The sequence below is a fragment of the Microcebus murinus genome, chromosome 1 (genome assembly GCF_040939455.1).
Source record: "Microcebus murinus isolate Inina chromosome 1, M.murinus_Inina_mat1.0, whole genome shotgun sequence".
In the NCBI taxonomy this organism is placed as follows: Eukaryota; Metazoa; Chordata; class Mammalia; order Primates; family Cheirogaleidae; genus Microcebus; species Microcebus murinus.
In genome coordinates, this window is record NC_134104.1 from 115,524,699 (window position 1) to 115,545,820 (window position 21,122).

Genomic DNA, 21,122 nt, shown 5'->3' on the forward strand with positions numbered 1-21,122 from the left:
TTATTTTTCATTCACCATGGCCTCAAATGCAAACCAACCATTTTATGTGGCAATCAACTGAAACCAACCACCCAATACTTCAGTGTAATTTATGAAAAATTAGTCTTTTCAAAAATAATTTTTACTTTTAAAATGAATTTTAACACCTGTTGTTATAAAAACCTAACCTCCACTTAAAAGGCAGCTCCTGGCCGGGCGCGGTGGCTCACGCCTGTAATCCTAGCTCTCTGGGAGGCCGAGGCGGGCGGATTGCTCGAGGTCAGGAGTTCAAAACCAGCCTGAGCAAGAGCGAGACCCTGTCTCTACTATAAATAGAAAGAAATTAATTGGCTAACTAATATATACAAAAAATTAGCCGGGCATGGTGGCGAATGCCTGTAGTCCCAGCTACTTGGGAGACTGAGGCAGTAGGATTACTTGAGCCCAGGAGTCTGAGGTTGCTGTGAGCTAGGCTGACGCCACGGCACTCACTCTAGCCTGGGCAACAAAGCGAGACTCTGTCTCAAAAAAAAAAAAAAAAAAAAAAAGGCAGCTCCTCTGCAAATGCCTGACAACTTTCTAGCTCATAGTGGCCATAGTAAATGAAGTTCCTGGAATTACATTCGAAGCTCCTTAGAAACTTACCAATATACTCTCCCTTTTTCTTTGTGCTAATTTGTGTAGGCTTCTGTTCCTTATACTTAGATGTTACTGAAGTGATCCTCCTAACCTGTTGAAGCCTTTTTATAACTAATAGTACAGAATAGTGAAAGGTAGTAAAGCACTGTAGTTAGGAGTTTTAGATTCAGACAGATCCCTTTTGGATTAATGGCTCTACCTCTTAGTAGTTTTGTGACTTTGGAGAAGTCATTTAATCTCTGTGAATCACATTTGCTTTATTGGTAAAATGCAGGTAATAACTACCTACACCTCATAATGCTATTTTAAAGATTAAATGATACAATGTACATTAAGTACGTAGGACTGTGCTTGGTATGTACTCTTATAATTACTGATAGTATTAGATTGAGTTCATGCTGAACTCAACCTGTCACATAGTTTTCTCCTATTGCTCTCATCAATTGCTCTTCTATGATATTTTTGTAAAATTTTATAAAATTTATGGAAGTGAATAAATTTATTAACAAAGTAGGAGCTGTATGAACCATGGGCTGCTGTTTTGTCTTTTTAGACTCCCAAAGTTAATTTAGTATTCTCAGATCAGTTTGGGGGCCAGACAACAATATTTCCAATGGTACCATTAACCCGACATTAACCAGCAATTAACCTGAAAGTGTTATGTATTCCTTCCACCCCCTAAAGTACTCTTCCTTCTAAAATCTATATTAAATAGTGAGTAAATCTTACTAATTAAGTATCATTTAAGACAAAAGAGCTGTAAAGGTTAGTAACTCCTGCTCGTGAAAATAACTTGTAGCAAATTTTAAAATGCCACCATTATAGCTAATAGGTAAATGCTGCTTCCAGAATTTTCATGTATCAGAAATAAGTTTTATGTATATAAACACCGTTAAAAAAAAGCTTGTGTCCCCCTATGAATCTTTAATATCATCTTCAAGAATTATATAAAGAGTATTCTATATAGATTTCTAAAGAGTATTCTATATAAATTTCTATTTATACTGGTCATAAGAATAATGCACTTAATAAAGTGAATCTTTAAATAATCCTCAAATTTTATTTTAAACCAAAATTTTCAAAGCCTTTTCCTATCGTGCTTTTTGTTAAACCTATTAAAAAGAAAAATTAGTACTTTAATCTAAAACTTTCATATCTTCCTTTTAATAAAGGCACTTTAGGGACCACCAGATTGGTGGTAAACAGACAATATTTTACATTTGTATAGCAATTAGTGACTTTTAAAGTATTAAAGTTATTTTACTTAATTCTCACAACTGTATGAATCAAACATGGCAACTTTTATTCCCATTTTATAGAAATGAAATTTAAGGTCAGTTAAGCAACCACAGAAGAAAAAAACTAGAACCTGAATTTTTTGACTTCTAATTTAAACCCTTTCCACTTCCTCACATGGATCATTTATAATACTGTATAATTAAGATCTGAATAAAAATTATAGTCCAATGGAAAGAAAATAATATTAAAATGTGATAAAGTAAATAAAACAGGGAAAGTATTAGTTATATTTTGTAATTAAGAAGGGTTTTAGCATAAAAATATTTAATTTTTGAAAATTTAATCATTTCATCAAAGAGAATGCTTGAGAGGTTATGAGGAAATGGAGACACAGGCACTTTATTTGCAAATTATCTGTGGGTGTGGGTATAGCACTTTTTTCTTGTCTTAAACTTCTGTTTCAGTCACAGTGGCAAATTATAACTTCTTTTAGAGAGGAAGAATCTTGCTTGCAATTATGCCCTCGGGAAATGGTTTCACAATCCTTACCATATTTTATAAATAAACAGGGTTACAAAAAAAAGATTCCCTTTAGATAGAAATAACAATTTCTAAGACAGAAAAACTCAGACTGTCCAGAAACAAACAGAAACTTCAGCTACATGGCTAAACATATGTATATCTTTATCCATATATAGAATCTGTAAAAGGCCTATTATTTTGGCAAGAAGAAAGAAGAGATTAAAAAGAGTAAGGATGATATCCTTTCAAATAAAAAGAAAGTTAAACAACAGGAAGGGTGGGTGTGGGAGTGAAGGCTCTGTACCGTGGGCTCAGGCATGGTTTAAATAAATAACATTTCCCAAATCTAGTTTATTAGAGAATAAACAGAGTTTCCTGATGAGAACAGATGAAATCAGACTTCTAGGGATTCTCCTCAGAGAATATATTTTTTCCTTAACACTTTTTATCCTCTAAAAATATAATAATTTGCTACTGTGACTCAAATAGAAGAACTAAAGCAAGGAAACAAAGTCCTCCCTAATATAATTTCCTCAACCCCCTCCCCAAACATATACATATGAGTATTCTTGAAATAATATAGAAAATCTATGTCCTTCCAACTCTACATAACCCAAAGCTCTATAATATTTGATGCCAAATTTTAAAATAAGGTATAATAAGATCTATCTACATGAACTAGTATAATTAGTTCATTTTTCACTCTTTTCCCATGTATGACAATCTCTTGATTACTTGAGCCTTGATATTTACCTGAACCTCTGAATTGGAGTCAACAGGCTGTAGTGAAAACCAAGTTTCTTTGCCGCTGTGGTTACATAAGTCTTCTTTTTTGATGGCTACTTTTCCTATAGAAAATAAGTAAAACAACATAAGAAAACATTTTGTATAATCCTAAGACTCATTAGCATTGTTATGTAATACTTTGTAGAAAACATTTTAAAATAATTTGTACTTACTGAGATAAAAATTCATTTTTGTAAAGCACTTTTCTATATTCTAAAAAGTGAAAAAGTATCTATTTCCCCTTACCTCTTGGCAGACCCTTCTCTGAGTCATTTTGAATCAGGGAATCAGACAAAAACTCCACTGTATTTACACGCAACTGCATTTTTGAATACTTATTCAGATTCACATTTTTGCCCAGAGTATATTCAGTATAAAAAGCAACATACGATATTAGTGCAAATTAATCTTCCCAATTCTTTTAACACTATGAATAAACCGTATGTAGTTAAGAGTTTATAAGTTCTAATTAAGAGAAAAGAAAAAACAATATCATACATCATTAAAGTGAAAACTGACTTGAAAATTATGGGAGACTAGAACTATTTATTAAAAATTTGCTTTTATCAAAACATTGCAAACATTGATTATATTGCTCCAATGCATATAAAAATTAAGGCAGTTCTCTAAAGAGTTCTACCTCTCAGATGAAGATACAGTACAATGAACATAGTAGTATGAGAGGAAGAAACAGGAATGTTTTTATTATAATAAAGTTTTTGCCATGTTGGTACAAAGCATTTCCTTCCTCAATTTAAGTTTTAAGAAGTAGACACAGTTTTGCATATGACTGACAATTTATTCCAGGATTCTATGCAAAAGCTTCAACAAAGGATATAGACTAAAGTTAAAGGAGTAACTTTAACTACTTTAACTTTCTTATTAATAAAGTAGTAACTTTAACTACTTTAACTTTCTTTTTTTTTTTTTGAGACAGAGTCTTGCTCTGTTGCACAGGTTAGAGTGCTGTGGCATCAGCCTAGCTCACAGCAACCTCAAACTCCTGGGCTCAAGTGATCCTCCTGCCTCAGCCTCCCAAGTAGCTGGGATTACAGGCATGCACCACCATGCCCAACTAATTTTTTCTATATATTTTTAGTTGTCCTGCTAATTTCTTTCTATTTTAGTAGAGACAGGTCTCGCTCTTGCTAAGGCTGGTCTCAAACTCCTGACCTTGAGCGGTTATCCTCCCACCTCGGCCTCCCAGAGTGCTAGGATTACGCCTAGCCTTACTTTAACTTTCTTTTAGTCAAATAAGAATTTTCATTTTAAATTTCATTTCCTTTGACTATGATACATTGTAGTCTTTCAGTTCAACATATGAAAACTTTAAGAAAATTTTAAAGAAAATTTTCAAGATTCATAAACTTTTGTGTATCAAGTGAAAAATAAAGGAATTATAAGAAAACAAACACAGAAAAAACTGCTTAAAATTTTATTCTGGAATTAGATAGTGGTGATGATTGCACAGCTCTGTGAATATACTATAACCATTGCATCATACACATTTTTCATTTTAAAAATATTTTATTTTAAAATAATTTCAAACTTAGACAAAAACAGTACATAAAATTTCCATATTCTCTACTAAGATTCCTTAATTGTTGACATTTTACCATGTTTCTCTAATAATGTATATGATTCTTTTTCTGAATCACTGAAGAAAAAGTTGTGAACATGGTATATAATTTAAAAGGGTGAATTTGATATGTGAATTATATCTCAATAAAGCTGTTATTAAAAAAATTTAACCATATTACAGTTTCGATAATTCTATCTTCCCAATTCTTTACTTGGAACTCAAGCTATAAAAACAATACATGTGTGTAATTTTAAGGAAAATATTAAAATATATAGCTATATTTTTATTAGAGTGGCAACTATATTAATAACTCAAAGGAGGCCTACTGAAAATTCATCAACTATATATAAAGTTTAAAACATATAACATTTTCAAATTAATTGGCCTTGACAACAAATATGAATCTTTCCAACTTTCTTTGAACTATTTTCAATGAAATCTAATGTGAAGGTCAAAATTTTGTGTGAATATATGCATTTATAGTTCATTCAAATCATGTAGAAAATAGCTCTAGGAAAATAATGAATTTCAGTTCTTTTTTGGTTAAATTTAAGATAAAAATTATAAAAACAGAAATTTTTCTAGTATTGAATATACAGATTAAATGCCAAATATAGAATTCAGGCACTGACTGGAACACCCAAATATTCCTTATACTACTGAAAGAGTTTAGGTTAAGACACAGATCTTATAAATCTCTTGACAAGTTTTACCTATGTATGGCATCAAATTCTTGGCAAATCAATATAATGCAGGAATGGCTTAGGACACAAAATTATGACAAAGTATTCAATATTGTGTGCCACAAATAATTATGATTATGATAATTCTATCATTAGTTCTAATTACCATGGATTTCACACAAAATATAACTAAAATGTTAAGGCAATGTATAACAGAGTTTGATACTCTTTAAAAACAAATAATATATGTACATACAAAAATAGATCTATACATCCTATAGTTAAAGTTCTTACCTTTGAGAATCATCCCCCTCCCTTAAGAACTCTGTATTTTTTATATCTTTTCCCTCAAAAAAGGCACAGATAATATCTGGCATACAATTTTAAGAGAATTTACAGGAAGTCATAGGTAGATTACACAGAAAGTCATCAGTAGACTTTAGGTAAAATTTTACAATTTCTGTAATTTTTAGTTTTATATGTATGTATCTGCCTATAGATGTCCACATGTGCATACATATGATATATACAAACATCACTAAAGCAACCCTTAAAAACAGAGATTTTTTAAAAGTTTGAAAGTTTATTGTGTTGATCAATTCATTCCCTCATTCAATAAATAATCGCAATGGCACTGTGTTCTAAATGGTGATCTGATTTCCCCAACCAGAGTCTAGTTAACAATGCTTCTGAAAACTAGACTAGGACTCTATCTGTCCTATTCATGACTTATAACTCAGAGCACTGAAAATATATCTTCTCTGTCACAGGTGCCGTCCCAAAAGAGAATCCTCTCTTAGTCTCACAGGCAAAAAATTCCAGAAGCAAGCATCTGTTTCCTCCTATTCCATATTTCAAGTATCATGATACTCACTCAAATATCATATACTCAAGTATCATGATACTCACTGTCACTAAAGAATTGAATGGTTCTTGTCCTATAAGAGGGAAACGCTTCACTGACTAGCTGCATAAGTAAGCCACTTGTTGAGAATAACCTGTAATTTTATTGGCAACTCTTATTCTTATATTCCTTTTTACAATGTCAGTTTCTAATATGTAAATATTAGTTGCATGAGGCAAGTTGGCTTGAAGAAGTAGAGAGGGAGGAGTACATGATTCCAAGAAGCCAAAGAAACTGTTATATAAGGATAGAGGAAATCTGGACATGGTGGTGCACACCTGTAGTCACAGCTACCTGGGAGGCTACGGCAGGAGAATTGCATGAGCCTAGGAGTTCAATTCTAGCCTGGGCAGCTTAGCAAGACCATACATTAAAAAACAATAATAATAAAATAAAAAAAGAATTAAAAATATTTGAAGTCATTAGGTAGGAGGATACCTACAACATGTCCAGCACTTTATCAGGCTATATAACATTAAAAAGAAATATACGTTATCAGCTCTATGAAATAAAACAGGGCAGTGGGAAAGGGGAAGAGAGAGACAGAATGAAAGAGAAAAAAAGGGTAGGAGGGTGAATGCAAATCAAGTATGGTGGAGGGAATACAGGGGGACAGGAAAGGGAGGGACAAATTTTTGGAATACAAGTAAGACCCTCCAAAAAACTCCTCATAATTCTTATTTGTTGTTTTGAGTTTTCATTAAGCTGGAAGGCATTATCTATTAAAGGTAGGCAGCCTAATACAGTGGAAAGAGCATTGAATTGAAAGAAAAGGCAGCATTTACTGAACATCTTCCGGGTAGCAGACATTCTTACATATTTTCTTGTTTAATCTTCCTAACAATCTTGGAGATACAGGGTATGATCAATATTTTACAGATGAAGGAAGTTGAGTATTATTTAAAAACCTGCCCACCAACAAGTGCTGAAGACAGATTTCAAAACTGAGGTATCCCTATGTTCCTTCCAACACAAACACTAATTTGGCAACCTGTGTCAATTCTGTTACTTATTAGCTGTGTGATCTTGGGTGAATTACTTGAACTCTATATCTGATTTGGCTCCTCTGCATTGGAAATGACTTTTAAATCTAATGATCTTAAAAACCTATTCTGTGCCCCTAATGTTCCCAAAGATTGTTTTAGTTAAGTGTTTACTATTTTAAGCAAAGTTAATTAATTATTTCAATAGTCATGAAATCACCAACCTCAAGGAAAACAACCAGGAACAAACTTGTCAACAAATCATTTAAAGGCATTATTTCATTTCCCCATTGGCCTGATAAACTCATAGACAGGAAAAGAAAACATACACACACTAGATGCTGTATTAGTTCCCTAAAATCAGACAAGAAAAGGAAACACAAAAAGAAATGAAGGAACTGTGGGCACAGAAACAACCTTTGTTGGTCCTTAAGTAAAAAAAGTATTCTTAGCTTTGCAATACCATTTTAAAGCAGCATTTTCTTTCCATCAATAAATACTGTGTTATCCTTGGGTCCCGTTTTTAGATACAATATATTCTTAGAAATTTCAACCTGATACAGTTTACCAACTGGCAATATCCTGACAGTTCTGTTCTCACTTGGGCACTAGCAGAAATGGCTGAAAGAGTCAGTAAGAATAGTGACAAGAACTAATGCCTATGTAAAATGAAATAGAACAAAAGGAATGAACAAATTCTGACAGATAGCCAACAGCAGCAATTCAGAGCCAATGGTGACACTTAGACTCCTTAGTGTACAGGGTTTAGGTGGATGCATTTTGATCTCTGTGGTAGACTTCCAATAAAACATGCTTCCTGGTATCTATGCCATCGTGTGGTCCCCTTCAGCACTGACTCTGGTGTTGGCTAAATAACTTGCTTTTACCAATGGGACATCAACAAATGTGATACACTTGTGCAGAAGGGCTTCACCTCTTGGAACCAACCATGAGATCCTGTGGAGAGAGAGAGGTCCAGCTAATAGCTGACACCAACCATCAGACATATGAGTCAGATCATCCAGCTCCTCATCAATCTACCAGATAACTGCACATTAGTGACCCTAGATAAGACTAGCAGAAGAACCACCCAGCTGAGCTCAGCCCAAACTGACAACACATAGGATCATGAGCAAATACATGGTTATTGTATTAAGCCACAAAATACTGGAGTCATTTGTTATATAGCAATAGGCAACTGATATAGTCCCATTGCAGACACCAAAGTGTAGTTATAGGCAATTTCTAAACAGTGATTTGACTTAGGAGCTACTGCCAGTAGAAACTACAATTCAAAGAGTTGGAAAAGACATTAGCTATTTTAAACCCAGCTTTAAATTATAAAGTCTAGGAAAATGACTCAATAAAGGTAACATGGACAGTTAATGAGTCATAACTGGAATTAAGGTCTCCAATATCCTAGTAAAATCCTCTTATCTCCACATAGATCTGAAATAAGGGGAAAGAAAAATAAGCTGCCAAAATCTACTAAGATAGTCGCAGATTATTTGTTTGAGCTCTAGATTCCCTTAAAAAATAAAACAATTAGAAAATACATATTAGGAGGTAAAATTCTTGTTTTAATTTCAATATTACTAGAATCTTCATTTGAAATGAAAATATATGCTTAAAGTTTTTCTCTTTTTCTTTCTTTTTAAGAAGACACTATACATTAAGAAAATATATCACACAGTAAAAGACACCTTAACTTTACAATTTCCTATCTTTTTGTAGCATGGATGCTAGTTCTCAAGTTTTTAATTAATCTATAATTCAGTTTTTGCACTAACTGTTCCTGGCATAGAAAGATGCCTAATATAAACAATTATGCCCCAAACTGATAATAATTATTACCTCTGGGAAGAGGACTGGGAGAGGGCAGTGGTCAAAAGTAATTCAGTATTATCTATAATGCCATAATTTAAAAAGTTTTACAGACAAAATGCATATATTACTTATATAATTAAAAATAAACAAGCTCTTAAAGCTATACTTGACTAATACACATTCTCAGATCTTAAATTTAAAAGATGGTTCTCTCAACTCTAGCTCAAATTTCATTTCCAAAAAACACTATGTCACTGTTTAATCTACAATTGGTCAATTCAGAATTATAAAATAATTTAGGGAACTCAATTTCCAATAGCTCACAATTTAAAAAAACAAAAACAACTCTAAGTTAATGACAAAAGAAAACATGTTAAACTACAAAAATGTTAAAAACTTAAAAGTAAAAACATCAAGACTATTTTCTAATCCGAAAGGATAACATACTATATATACTTTAATAACAATTCTATATGTAAAAGGAAAACAAATTTCCCACTAAAAGGAGAACATTTATCCCATGATAAGAATAAACTTATTGGCTGGGCACAGTGGCTCAAGCCTATAATCCTAGCATTCTAGGAGGCCAAGGCAGGAGGATCACTTGAGCTCAAGAGTTTGAGACCAGCCTGGGCAAGAGTGAGACCTATCTCTACTAAAAACAGAAAATATTAGCTGGGTGTGGTGGTACTCGCCTATAGTCCCAGCTACTTGGGAGGCTGAGGAGGAGGATCGCTTGAGCCCAGGAGTTTGAGGTTGTAGTGAGATTGATCATGCCACTGCACTCCAGCCAGGGTGACAGAGCAAGACTCTGTCTCAAAAAAAACCCCAAAAACTTATTTAAGAAAACAAGTTCTCATACCAAACATTATGACTTTCTGACACCATTTCATAAAGAACTGACTTTTATTAAAAATTATTTTATTTAAAATTGACTTTTACTTTAAAAATAAACAAAAAATAAAGGCAAATTTGGAAATCATAATTATAAACCTCAACTAAAGGGCCTTTTCAAGAAATACTATATGAAGACCATAACATGTGTAAAGGGACAATGAAACTTACTAAACATTTTCTTAACAAGATATCATGATGGTCAAAGTTATATCCTCTCTCTCAAGGGTTGCTAATAACTACCAATAGTCCCTATCCAATCCTTATCCTACTCTATCTAATTGTTCTGTAATATTAATCTCTTTCATCTCTCTTCCTACCTCCCAGATATGCCTTCTCAATCTTTGCTGAAGCCTTTTTCCCTGAAACCATCCTTATCTGCTGCCAGGTAATTTCATCCATTCCAGCACAAGCTTCAAGTATCACTCAGTGCTAGTAACTCTCAAATCTATGTCTCCAGTTCTTCTTTTCTCTATCTAAGCTTCAGATCTATATTTCCAACTGTCAACCAAAATGTCCATTAAGATGTTCCCCAGGTAATGCAAGTTTAATTTGCTTGAAATCAAAGCCATCCTCTCCCTTTCTAACCCCTCCTCTCAAAACTGAATGCTTCTCACTGTGTTCCTTATCTCAGTTAATGACAGCCAAAGAAAAAACAAGACCATTTTTAATTCTCTCTTCTCACACTCCCTCCATCCCCTTGGTCCCTAAATTCTATTTGAAACCTCTGAAGTACATTCCTTCCACTGCATTTCCACTGCCACTTCTCTATTCATCTCATTTGATAATAGTCTCCTTTTCCATCACTGTGCCTCTAATTTCTACCTATTCTAAATCACCAACTTCCTATTGCCTACAACAGCAACTTCCAAACTATAAAGTCAATGCATACAGATTACACATATAAAGTATAATTATGTGTATGTATGCATATATATATATACATAGTTATATATAATTACATGTATTCTCAAAAGGTTCAAAACCAATGTCTCCAAATTCCTTACCTTTTGGATTTTGGGATGGTTTCTACAGGGTTCATCACAGCTTGGTTTTAATTTATAGTCCCAGCTTCACCTTCTATCATCCTCCTCGTAAGTATACTTCAGCAGACATACCACAAATATAAGATTCACTTTTCCCCTCTGCTTCTGCCAATCCCTAACATCTCAAAATTGTTCTTCCTTTTCCAACCTGGTAGTCTCTGTTAATCCCCTACCAAACAAAATTAGCTGTTCTCCCTTGAATGCCCCATGTACTTTGCTCATACACCCAGCATAGACCCTAATATATTAGTATGAGACGACAAGATTGCCTCTCTGACAGCATGGGAGCAACCTGAGTCTTATTCATCTTAAAATCTTAAATGTCTCATCCTTTTTATGCCACATGGAAGTATGTGGTAAATGCTTAATTGAACTGAAGATGAAGCCTGAGGGGTGATCCATAATTAAGGGTTTGCTAGAAACAAGAGAGTCTGCATATAAGTAAAGAAGTAGACAGAAGGAGAAAGACATCTAAAAAAATACAACACTGTTAAAATATCTACTACTTGACTTTTAACAAGTTGAATAAGCAATCAAGAGAGTCAAATGCGATACAGAGGCAGATGAGGATAAAAACTAAGAAAATAACTTTTGTGAGAGAGAAGTATTTGGTACATATACAGCAGACAAAAGTTAACATATCTAACAAATAAGAATGCTTTAGAATAAATAAAAGTAACTCTAACCAAACAATTCACAGAAGAAAAATGTAAAGATCAATAAAACATATGAAAAATTCCTCGAATTTCCTCAAAATCAGAAAAAGTTAAAATAACATTATTTTTTGCCTATCATATTGGCAAATTCTTTTTTCAATGATAACATCTAAGAATGGCTAGGGTGTGGTGAAATGGCTATGTCCATGACATCCTTGGGGAAATGAAAATTAGTACAATATTTCTGGGGGCCAATGTGGAAATATATAGAGGAAATCACAAAAATATTCATACCCTTTGACCCAATTTTCACTTCCAGGAATTTATCCTAAGGGAAAAGAGACATGCAAAAATTTATGCAAAAGGATATTTGTTCATAGTAACACCATTTGGAATATCAAAAATTTGGAAACATAAATGTTCAACAAGGGAATGATTAAAATAATACATTTTTATTTATTTATTTTCAGCATATTATGGGGGTACAAATGTTAAGGTTACATATATTGTCCTTGCTTCCCCCACCCCGAGTCAGAGTTTCAAGCAAATCCCAGTTGGTTCGCATCACACTCATTATGTATTTATATACCCATCCCCCCCCACCTGCCTGACACCCGATAAATGTTATTCCTATATATCCACTTAGGTGTTGATCAGTTAATAACGATTTGCTGGTGAGTACATGTGGTGCTTGTTTTTCCATTCTTAGGATACTTCACTTAATACAATGGGTTCCAGCTCTATCCAGGAAAATACAAGAGGTGCTATATCACTGATGAATAGTACTCCATGGTATACATATACCACATTTTATTAATCCACTCATGTATTGATGGGCACTTGGGTTGTTTTCACATCTTTGCAATTGTGAATTGTGCTGCTATAAACATTCAAGTGCAGGTGTCTTTTTTATAGAGTGACTTTTCTTCTTTTGGGTAGATGCCCAGTAATGGGATTGCTGGATCAAATGGGAGATCAACCTGTATTGCTCTGAGGTGTCTCCATATTGCTTTCCACAGAGGTTTTATACAAAGGATATTATATAAAAAAAAAAAAAATTTTTTTTTTTGAGACAGAGTCTCACTCTGTTACCTGGACTAGAGTGCCGTGGCATCAGCCTCGCTCACAGCAACCTGAAACTCCTGGGCTCAAGCAATCCTTCTGCTTCAGCCTCCTGAGTAGCTGGGACTACAAGCATGTGCCACCATGCCCGGGCTAATTTTTTTTTCTATATATTTTTAGTTGGCGAATTAATTTCTTTCTATTTTTAGTAAAGACGGGGTCTCGCTCTTGCTCAGGATGGTTTCAAACTCCTCACCTTGAGTAATCTGCCCGCCTCGGCCTCCCAAAGTGCTAAGATTATAGGCGTGAGCCACTGCGGTCTGCCATATTTTTGAAAAATATTAGTGATATGCAGAAAGGATCATTAGATGATATTAAGGAAAAAAGGGGAAAAAGCTGAATAGTATAATGTAGCAGTATAAATGCATAAAATAAAAAATATGAGCAGAAATATACCAAATTATTAATTGTAGTTATTCCTGTATAGAGTAATTATCAGTCACTAAGAGCATGTAATAGCTTTATGATTAAGAAAAATATATTGTTTTAAAAGGTGATTTGATTTGCTTTAAAATGATAGTAATAAACTTCAAAAAAGGGTTTTTAGAAAAATGTGGAAGCCAGATTACAGATATTTAAAAAGAAATAGGTAGTAAGCAGAGTATGGATATAGACCATTTGTTAAGAAGTTCAATAGCAAAAGCAGAGAAACATTAGAAGTTAGTTAAGAGAACAAAGTCAAATAAAGCTTAATTTTTAAGCTGTAGGAGACTTGACAATGTTTCAAACCAGAAAGGAGATGGAGACGATGAAACTCAAGACACTAAAAAAAGAGAGGACAATGTAAATTAGACTTCTGCCTATTATTAAAATACAAAGATAGTGTTACAAAGACCATGAATGTGACAAATAGGTGGCCAGTCAGCTTTGGTCTAGTCTATGCCCACAAGACTGCACCCCAGTATCAGACAATTATTTAAGAAATATATTTACTGATCACCAATATGGATAGAAAGAAAACTATAACTAGATTAAAGTGAATTATTACCTCCATTAGAAAAACCTCAAAAACACATGTTCTTTGGAGGCATCAATACTGCAACCTTTGTACAAAATCATTATTTGAATCACTCAAATACTTATCTAACATTTACTAAATGTAAGGCACTGTGCCTTACATTTAGTAAGACAGTCTCTGCCCTCATAAATATCACATTTAACTAGAGAATTTAGATATTAAACAAAGAACTAATGAATGAGCATACTGAGTACCAAGGAAAGGGAACCATCTGGTAGTATGGAAACATATGCACATTGACTAGGAAATCAGTAAAGGCCTCCCTAAGGAAGTGCCATCTAAACTGAACATACAAATTAAAGATCATATTCACAAATGAACATGAAGTCTAGATAAAGGATTAGAAATGTAGGGCATATATTATTCCTCAGTTTTTCAACACTTTACACTTAAAGAAAGAATAGAAACACCAATGTTGTGATTAAAGATAACTGTAAATAGTACGTACCTATGCGAAGGTCTCTTTGCAAAACATTCTTATCATAAACATAGAAAGACAAATACTGGAAAGTTCTTGGAATCTCAAAGTAAAATTCTTCACTGAAAAATGGGCTAAAGAGAAAAGGGGGGAAGCTCATTACTTCAAATAGTATCAAATAATTTAATAAAAATTGGCTGATATCACTATTAATAATATTACTACTCAATATCACTTTCAATAAGGTTGATGAAATTGTAAACTAAAAGGTCACGGAAAAGAACTTCAAAAGTTCCAAATCATTCCCAATGCTAAGTTTCAACTATGTTCTATGCAAACCAAGCTGAACTCTGAGAAAACCTACGTTGCCAGGAAGAGTTCTGAACAAAGCTCTTCAGGAGTCCTGTAGACAAAAGATACAGTTCTTGCCTGAGATCACACTCACCTAAAGTGGACCTAAATGAGAGCTGAGGACAGAGTCATTCACACCATCACTGTCTTAAAAATATGTAAAGTTACCTTAATCAAACTAATACATTAATATATAAAATGGGTAATGTTACACAAAATGTTACTTTAAAAATATATTTTCAAAATTAAAACAAGCTATTTTAAAAATCAACTTTATTGGGGGAGCAGCAAAAAAAAAATCAACTTCATTGAGGTATAAATTACATATAATACAATCTAATTTAAAGTATAGAGGTTGATGACTTTTGATAAATTTATAAATCTGTATAGCCTTCACCTCAATCAAAATATAGAAAACTGCTATCTCCTGAGAAAGTTATCTTATGCCCCTCTGCATTTACCCCCCATACCTGCCACAGGCAACCAGTGATCTGCTTTCTATCATTATATATCTGTCCAAGAATTTCACATAAAAGGAATCATATATACTCTTATGTCTGGCTTTTTTCACTCAGCTTAATGCCTGTGAGATTTTTTCCACGTTCTTGTGTATATAGTAGAGTTCATTTGTTTTAACTGGTGAGTATTCTACTGTATGCCACAATCCATTCTCCCAGTGATATCATTTGACTTGTTTTCAGTTTGGGCTCTTAAAAATAATGTTGCTATAAAATTTACACAAGGCTTTTTCTAGCCATATGCTTTCAACTTTTTTGGGTGACTGAAATTGTTGAGTTAAAGGTGAGCATTTAATTTACAAGAAACTATCAAACTGTTTTCCAAAGTGGTTGTACCATTTTACACTCCTAGTAGCAATATTCCAGTTGCTCACATCTTGGTACTAACAATGTTTTTAATTTTAGCTATTCTAGGGAATGTGACATGATCAATTTATACACCTATGTAATCTTACCCTAATTAAGACTTAAAACATTTTTACCTCCCCCCAAATTCCCTGGTGACCCTTTGTAATTGCCCCTACCATACTCGCACAGGCAATGATTTCTATCATTGCAGATTATTTTCTAGAATCTACAGTGACAAAAATGGTTTTTTGGGTTTGTTTTGTTCATTTGAGACAGAGTCTTACTGTGTTGCTTGGGCTAGAGTACAGTGGCAACATCACAGCTCACTGCAACCTCAAACTCCTGGCTAAAGTGATCCTCCTGCCTCAGCCTCCTGAGTAGCAGGGACTACAGGCATGTGCCACCATGCCTGGCTAAATTTTCTATTTTTTGTAGAGATGGTGTCTCGCTATGTTGCTCAGGCTGGTCTCAAACTCCTGGCTTCAAGCGATCCTCCTGCTTTGGCCTCCCAAAGTGCTAGGATTACAGGTGTGAGCCACCGCGCCTGGACCAGAAATAGTTTTAAACTGAATTTCCCTGACTACTAATGATGTTGAATATCTTTTCCATATGCTTCTTGGCCATTCATATATCATCTTCTGTGAAATATCTGTTCAAGTCTTCTCCCCATATTTTAAATGGTTGTCTGTCTTCTTACTGAGTTACTAGTTTTTTTGTTTTGTTTTAAAATAAAGTCTGTGTACACGTCCTTTTGTCAGAAAATGTTATCCTAGGGATGGCTTGCTATTTAATTTTCTTGACGGTGTCTTTTGAAGAACAGGAGCCTCTAATTTGAGAAAATTTAATTTATCAATTTTCTTCTTTTATGGTTAGCACTTTTTGTATTCTAAAGAAACCTTTCCCTACTCCCAAGTTGCAAAGATTTTTTCCTGTGAAATAGCTTGTCTTTACAAGTTCATTTTAAGATTGCTATTTTGACAAATTTAAATTCTTCTATGAAGACATGAATCTCTGAAATGCTAGTGAATGTCTCTGTCAAGAGTGTATCTTTCCTAAGAATGTTTAAAGAACAAAAAAGATAAATATCATTATGAAATGTGATATTTTTAAGATGTCATAACTAAAAGAGAAAGTAAAATACTCCTACATAAGTTATTTGTGACTCAGAAATAACAGGTGGCTCAGCTTTTTAGTTGCTATAATGCCTGATCAACTTTGTTACTGTTTTTCCCTTAAATGTAACCAAAATAAACTTTTTAAAGTTAGCCTATCAAAGTAACTGGAGTCTTCTAATTAATCTCAACATAGAAACCAAAGCAAAAACAACTATTAGGTAAAGACATGATGTGTATTTCTCTTCATATCATTTTATAAATAATTATAAAACAGAGAATTTTCTTTATAAATCACACATGCATATTGAAATATTATTATGATTTTTTAGAGTCAGGATCTTGCTCTGTTGGCCAGGGTGGAGTGTAGTGGCCCAATCATAGCTCACTGCAGCTTTGAACTCCTGGCTCAAGTGATCCTCCTGCCTCAGCCTCCCAAGTAACTGGGACTATAGGCATGTATGACCATGCCAGCTAATTTTTTTTTTATTCTGTGTAGAGATGAAGTCTTGCTATGTTGCCCAGGCTGGTCTTGAACTCCTGGACTCAAGTGACCCTCCTACCTTAGCCTGCCAAAGTTCTGGGTTTACAGGCATGAGCCACCACATCTGGCCCAATTATTATTTTTAAGTACATTAAGCCAAAAAGAACAACATGAGAATTATTAAGTCATCTGTATCATTGTATCATCACAATCTAGCCATATCTTCATGTTATTAAAAAAAATAAATTAATCCATTTGAAGAAAATTTTTAACAAGGTTGGTAAGGAGCCGTGAGTAAATTTACACTGTTTTAAAAATATACTGTACTAGGGAGGGGGGCGGGTATATACATACACAATGAGTGAGATGTGCACCATCTGGGGGATGGTCATGATGGAGACTCAGACTTTTGGGGGGAGGGGGGGAAATGGGCATTTATTGAAACCTTAAAATCTGTACCCCCATAATATGCCAAAATAAAAAAAAAATTAAAAAAAAAATATACTGTACTGGTACCACTGACTTATGATCATACATATGACTCCTGAGGAAGTTCCTGACATGGGCAAGAGAAGCACTGGGTACAAATAGTATCATTGTTATGCTGTTTATATATATCACCTATTTCCTAAAAGGATTTGAGGGAGTGGTTTAGGAGCTATAGTTTCCATATGTGACTCCTGTTCACCTATTATGAAAATTCTATATCCAGACTACATATACTGTCTAGAACCCATAACAAATCCAAATGGCATCTACTGACTTTTGGCTTACCAGCTTATCATAAATACCCACAAGAGTAGAAAATACTGAAATGAAAACAAGATGAGCAAGGGTTTTTATTAGATTCTTTCTTCCTATTCCACAAGGGAAAATGCCAGGAGCATCTAGAACCCAAGAAGCATCTACTATATTTAAATAACCTAAGGTAGCCACTGCTAGCTTTAAAATATTTTCCCAAGTTGCTGTGCATCTATAAAAATAATTTAAGGTAGATAAAGAAAACTGGGTTCATCTTTTTCCCCAACACAAATATCTGGAAAGGCAAGGGTGGAAAAAAAAAAAAAAAAGGAGGACTAATTTAAATTACTCATTTGCAAGGCTACATATTAGAATCAACCCAAAGTATCCAATTAATTGGCAGTTATTCGTTAGTTTTGTATATCACTAATTATTGTGTGATACAGAATCAGTGTATGTTAAATAACAAATTGAGATTTAAATAGTTTCAGGTCTCCAATCTCAGTTTTGCTTCTAAATTCATGTATTATAGGGCAAATTATTCATCCTTTCAGTGACTCAGTTTCATCATTTATAAATATAAATAAAACATTATATATATATAAATTTATATTTATAAAATATAAAGAACACCAAAACTCTAATACAATAGGCACAATTGACTTATTACTTCGAATCTTTTTGGGCTACTAAAGTATTTTCAGTTTTATATAATACTTTTCTTATCAACAACTCAATAGATATTCAAAATTATAAAAATTGAAAAAAAGACATAAAGGGAAACTTTAGAAAACATAAAATCTTAAGGGGAAAAAATGCTGAATAAAAAGGCATCAAAAACAGATCCCTGAAATGCAACTGGTCTAAAATACAATTCACATAAGTCATGGCACTCATTATTTCATCCACCACATGCTCATTCCAATAATTCCCTGTACCCTTGTTGTGACTCTTATCTCTGAACAAGACTGCATCCTACCAGCACAGCTCTGCACCAAAATTATGTCCACAAACGCTGCTATAGGGAAGAGGTGGCATATTACAATTTCATTGACTAGAATTTATTATGATACTTTCAAGGTGCAATTACACTTTCAAAGATGAAAATTCATTTCTTGACAATGCACTACTAAGCTAAGTGACTTATATGAACTTTAAGAAGTAATTTATTCTTTAGAGAAACAAAATAATAATGTACTTTGAGGAAAGTTCAAACGAATAGGAAAACTTTAGCCTAGAGAACAGACGGAGGTATATGATAGTCGTTTTCAAAAACTTGAAAGAGTGTCATATGAAAGAAACTTGTTCTACAGAAATCCAAGGAATAGAATTAGGGACAATTAAGAGGAAGATATATTTTGAGGCAATGAAAAGTCACATGAAGGCAACTGCTGTGTCTACTGTGTTCTCATGGACGTATGAATAAATAGAACCCAGTAAATTATTGATATATAGTAGGCTCTCATTTTAATAAACATTAATCAACTAAATATAAGAGCTTTCTAAGAGTCAGAATAGTTCAAAGACTGAACAGGCTGCTTAGGAAGCAGTGAGCTCCTTGGTCACTGGAACATTACTATGTAAATGTCAGATGACCACTTGTCAAAGCTCTTGTCAGAAAGAACCAAGCATAAGGTGGACATTCTGGCCTAATGAACATTAAGGCTCCCTCTATCTCTGACATACTGTAATTCTAAAAAGAAATTCAGAATGTAAAAGAAAAGTAAAAGTTTCAAAAGAAGAAAGTCCTCTTTATGATAACAATCTGAAAAATGCATAAAATTTATTAATCAATATATATAATGACAATTTACCAATTTTTCCACCAACCTTAAAGATTTTTCAACAACTTGGGTACGATAAACTTCTTCCTGGTCCAAATTGATGGTACAAAAACAATCTCTCATTTTGTTGGGTCCAAGATATGGCAACAAATTTTTCGCTTCACCTGTTGGCACAAAAATTAAAATTAGTGTTAATTATTAGCAGCTGCTTCCTGCTAAGCCTTATATAGGATGAATTCAATTTAAAAGAACGTATAACATGTGGCACAGGAAAAAAACACAAGTAATTAAAACACAAGTAATCAACTTTGTCTAAAGGAGACCAGTAAGACTGAAAGGAGGGCCTATGTTAAGCGACATCTGAGGTCCCTTTTTTATTTTACATCACAGCATCACCACTCCTATGAAAGGGCAATCCTCCTACTTGTGCTCTGTATCCCATCCCACCAGTGCTACTCCAACAACTTCACTCCACAATTAATCTTTCTTTCCTGAATCAGCATTAGTTCCTGATCATTCTGTCCAGCACTAAACATGCATGCAAATTTCCCAATTTTAAAAAAGCAAACAAAAATAAAAAAAGTCTTCCTTGATGCCACCTCCTCCCTCTTGATATCATTCCGTTTCTAGACTCCTTTCTCAAAACTTCTCAAAAGCATTATCTCTGGTCGTTGTTTCTATTTTCTCTTTTCATTCATTCTTCAATCCTCTCTAATCAGCTTCTGTCTCTACTGTAACACTGAGACTGCTCTAGCTGAGTTCACCAGTGCCCTCCATACCACCAAATCCAATGGTCATTTCTCTGTTTGCATCACACCTGACTTTGCAGCACTATTTAACACAAGTGAACAATAACATCCTTCTTTAAAATGCTCTCTTCTCCTGGCTTCCACAGCACAGTGTTTCTGGCTTTCCTCCTGTATCACTGGCCTTCTGCTGACTTCTCCCATGTGGAACATGTTGCAATGCCTCAAGACTCAGTTTTGGACCACCTTCTCTTCCTTCTCTATGCAAACTCCTGCAGTATACGGTGTTAATGCTGATGCCTCCCAGATTTGTATCTCCAGATCTGACCTCTCCTTCTCAACACCAGATATGAGTATTAAACTGCCTTCTTGGAATCCAGGAGGCATCTCGAATTTAACAAGTTCCAGACAAACTATCTGACTTCCCCCCTCCCCCAAAATATGTTCTTTCCCCATACCAGTCCCTCAGCAGGAAATCCAGCAGACCTCCAAAATAAATCCCAAATCCAATCACTTCTTCTTGCCTTCACTGGCACCAAGTCCAAGCCATTATAATCTCTCATTTGGACAAACATGACAGTTTCCTTATTGGTGTCTCTGTTTCTACTTTTGCCCATCCTACAGTCAACTCTCCATCAAGCAGTATGAGCTTTTAAACATATTATTCAGGTCAGTCACTCTTCTGCTCCAATACCGTACCATTTCACTGAGAATAAAGTCCCACTTCTATACTGTGCTCT

At 34.1% G+C, this 21,122-nt stretch overlaps 1 protein-coding gene across 2 annotated transcripts in view; it reads right to left on the reverse strand.

Moving 5' to 3' along the window:
- The window catches only part of RASA2 (RAS p21 protein activator 2), a 117,036-nt gene that overhangs the window by 72,842 nt on the left and 23,072 nt on the right, over positions 1-21,122 (reverse strand). For both annotated transcript variants that reach the window (XM_076005021.1, XM_076005019.1), the window contains exons 2-4: positions 19,683-19,800; positions 14,329-14,432; positions 3,133-3,227 (exon numbers count right to left, since the gene is read on the reverse strand). In XM_076005021.1, coding sequence (XP_075861136.1) covers positions 3,133-3,227; positions 14,329-14,432; positions 19,683-19,800 — 317 coding nt within the window. The remainder of the gene's footprint in view (positions 1-3,132; positions 3,228-14,328; positions 14,433-19,682; positions 19,801-21,122) is intronic.